This window comes from Diaphorina citri, unplaced genomic scaffold, assembly GCF_000475195.1.
Source record: "Diaphorina citri unplaced genomic scaffold, Diaci psyllid genome assembly version 1.1 scaffold1612, whole genome shotgun sequence".
Taxonomy (NCBI): domain Eukaryota; kingdom Metazoa; phylum Arthropoda; class Insecta; order Hemiptera; family Psyllidae; genus Diaphorina; species Diaphorina citri.
In genome coordinates, this window is record NW_007379038.1 from 133,814 (window position 1) to 136,843 (window position 3,030).

Consider the following 3,030-nt stretch of genomic DNA (forward strand, 5'->3'; position numbering starts at 1 on the left):
AAAAAAAAAAATAAGAAAATAAGAAAACCATAAGGGAATGAACGGTTCGTCAACGAAGCTGAATTGGTTTGACCAAAAGTTAAAACAAAATGTGTTTTGGCACTAAAAAACTGACCTCGAAAATTTCAGTCTAGGTTATTTTCCTTTCTATATGATAAGGAAAGTAAAAATGGTTCACTAGAAAGTCAAGTGGAAAAGTCAGGAGGAAAAAAATTGTCAGGAAAGAAAAAAGTTCGCGAGTCACCAAAAGGCACCATGGGTAAATTGTCGGAATTTCCTCAAAAGGTGAAATCTGAAATCGGACTTCAATAGAAATCATCATCTCGTCTGCCCCCTCTACCACCTCTCCTTCCTCCTCCCCCTCCATAACCACCTCCAAATCCACCCCCACCAAAATCTCCATTCCGTCCTCCCCTCCCTCTTCCTCCTCCACGACCTCCTCTCCCCCCTCCAAAATCACGTGGAGGGCGATTCTTGAATCTCTCCGCCATATCATATAACTCTTGAGGCACCTGAGGATTGGAATCGAAAACAGATATGCATTACTTACAGGTGCATGAAAATCCCTTTTGCTCGGGGTTGCACTTTGCTTTTAAAGTTCATCCTTGACCAATTCACTAGTTTTGTCCAAGATGTCTTTTTACTTAAAAATATTTGTTATTTATTTTCCTGTCCGAGTGCAAAGACACATTTCACCAGTTCTCGATATCTCACTGAAGTTTGGCTTGATCCCATTGGTTCAACATCAATAAGTTTAACTGTAAAGTGTGAATCGAGTCATAGGAAGTCAAAAACTCGAGCAAAACTTGAAACAAAAATTAGAGTGAAGTAGGTACAAGGACAAGTGAAGTAGGTAGGTATTGTAATTTATAATTACCTCATGTCCTCCTTCTTCCAGGATTGGAATTATTTCATGCGCGTGTGACCAGTCCTTACGAGTCATCAGCGTAATCGACTCCCCACTTTTACCAGCCCTGCCTGTAAATATACAAATATGTTTATAATGAATGGGGACCTAGAGATCTAATATAATATAAAATAAATAAATGTAAATGCCCTTTCTTTGTGTTACTATATCACAGCTTTGGTGTTCACTGCAGCATTGTAGGATTTTCCAAATATCTCAATCATTCCAATACCCAATGTTTACCTACCACGCCGGCACTGGTCGCTATGTGCATTTATATTACATAGCTACTCATTCTCCTCACGAGGCTGAGTGGGCCCCACAACAGACTGTCACAGAATCAATCATTTGCATAATACAAATTTTTTGACCCCGCCGCGAATCGAACCCGGGTCTCCCGCGTGCAACACGAGCGCAGTGATCACTACGCCATGGGAGCTAAGTTGAATTTAGAACTCATTTCATTCGATCAATTCGTGTTAACAATAGCATTTTTTTAAGCCCAGAAATCGGGCTGTTACGGAGTTTAGAACTCACCAGTCCTGCCGACACGATGCACATACTCTTCAATATGGGACGGGAAGTCATAGTTGATCACGTGCGTGAGGTCTGGCACGTCCAGACCACGTGAGGCCACGTCTGTCGCTACGCATATCCGTGCATACCCGGACGTGATGTCCTCCAGGGCTATTTCACGGTCTTCTTGAGACAGATCCCCGTAGAGAGAGCAGGACTTGCGATACTGACAGGCTAGGTCCGAGCTCATGGCGGACACGGAGGCTTTGCGACCCATGAATACCATCACCTGGTAAACAGTTACGAGTAAAAGATAAGTGAAGTTACGATTACCTAGTCACTGGTGAGGTATAATTTTACAAAAAAAAAAAAGCTGTCAAAAGAATATGCTCTGGGTATTTTGACATGCTGCTTGTCTTTGACACCTTAACTCTAATGCTAGAATAACCAGTGGAAATATGACTCTGTGAAACAACCAAGAATCTTTATTTATTTATTTATTATTATTATTTTTTTTTTTCGACATTACATGTTAATATTTAATTATGATACTTATCCCCCCCCCAGAATATTACCTTATCTCTTTCTTCGTCCATGTTGTCAAAGAACTCCATGAGCCAGTCCTTCTTTTCATCCTCGTCCAAGATGATAATTTTCTGAGTGACAGTATGAGTGGCTGCAAGATCCAAGCTCCCCACATTAACTTTTACAGGATTCACCATGTACTTCTTAGCCACACGCTGTACATCTTTATTCCATGTAGCACTCGTCATTACTGTCTGACGGTTAGGATTGATGTAGATAGAAGTTTTATTTATCTGGGGTTCAAACCCAAGGTCCAGCATCCGGTCAGCTTCATCAAGCACCACAAAGGACACAGCTTTCAAATCAATGGAAGCACGTGATACAAAATCATTCAGACGACCTGGAGTAGCAATGAGAATATGACAGCCTTCCCTGATCTTCTCCAGCTGAGGTTCAATCTCCTTACCTCCATATACACAAACTGCCTTGAGTCCCTTGTAGTCTATCTTATTTACCTCACGTTCTATCTGAGTGGCTAATTCTCTGGTAGGTGCCATGACTAGAACACTAGGGCCAGCTCTCTCTGATATAGGAGTTGTTTGGAGATGAGTATGGATCAGGGCTGGTAGTAAGAAAGCAAAGGTTTTCCCAGTACCTGTCTGAGCAATACCTATCATATCATGACCACTCATGAGGATAGGCCATGCCTGGGCTTGAATAGGAGAAGGTGTGGTGAAGCTAAGATTCTCTAATTGACGTAGAATCTCAGGATAATGCTGGAATGCTTGCTTGAAGCTAGTGACAGGGTTAGGGATCTGGAAGTCTGGATTCTCATCTATTTGTCCATCACTTGTCACAACACTCACTGATATATCATTGTTCTTCTTTCTGAAGGCTTCCACTTGCTCTGGTGTCATGTTAGCTACTTCTGGATCTTCCTTGTAGACATTCTTGATAATCTTGGGTTCTCTTGCCCACTTGTCTCTCTCCTTCCTATCTGACAATGCCATCAGTTCTTCCATGGTAGGTTCTGGGTCAATATGCCTACCCAAGTCTATTTTGTTTATCATCTGTATAGCCTT

The 3,030-nt window shown here is 41.8% G+C and overlaps 1 protein-coding gene across 1 annotated transcript; it reads right to left on the reverse strand.

The window, feature by feature from the left end:
- Window positions 1–31: 31 nt before the first annotated feature.
- On the reverse strand, window positions 32–3,023 carry LOC103516592 (ATP-dependent RNA helicase DBP2-like). The gene is made up of 4 exons (XM_008481566.3): window positions 1,999–3,023; window positions 1,445–1,712; window positions 878–978; window positions 32–512 (listed from the first exon to the last, which is right to left on the reverse strand). Exons 1-4 carry the CDS (start codon window positions 3,016–3,018, stop codon window positions 306–308), a joined length of 1,596 nt encoding a protein of 531 aa, XP_008479788.1. The 5' UTR covers window positions 3,019–3,023; the 3' UTR covers window positions 32–305.
- Window positions 3,024–3,030: the final 7 nt, after the last annotated feature.

Bases quoted from the DNA above. Each gene is read 5' to 3' on its own strand.
- LOC103516592 (XM_008481566.3), bottom strand. From the start codon at position 3,018: ATGATAAACAAAATAGACTTGGGTAGGCATATTGACCCAGAACCTACC. The intron at 979-1,444 runs GTGAGTTCTAAA...GTATATTTACAG, and splicing joins GCATCGTGTCGGCAGGACTG to GCAGGGCTGGTAAAAGTGGG. The intron at 513-877 runs GTAATTATAAAT...TCCAATCCTCAG, and splicing joins TGGAAGAAGGAGGACATGAG to GTGCCTCAAGAGTTATATGA.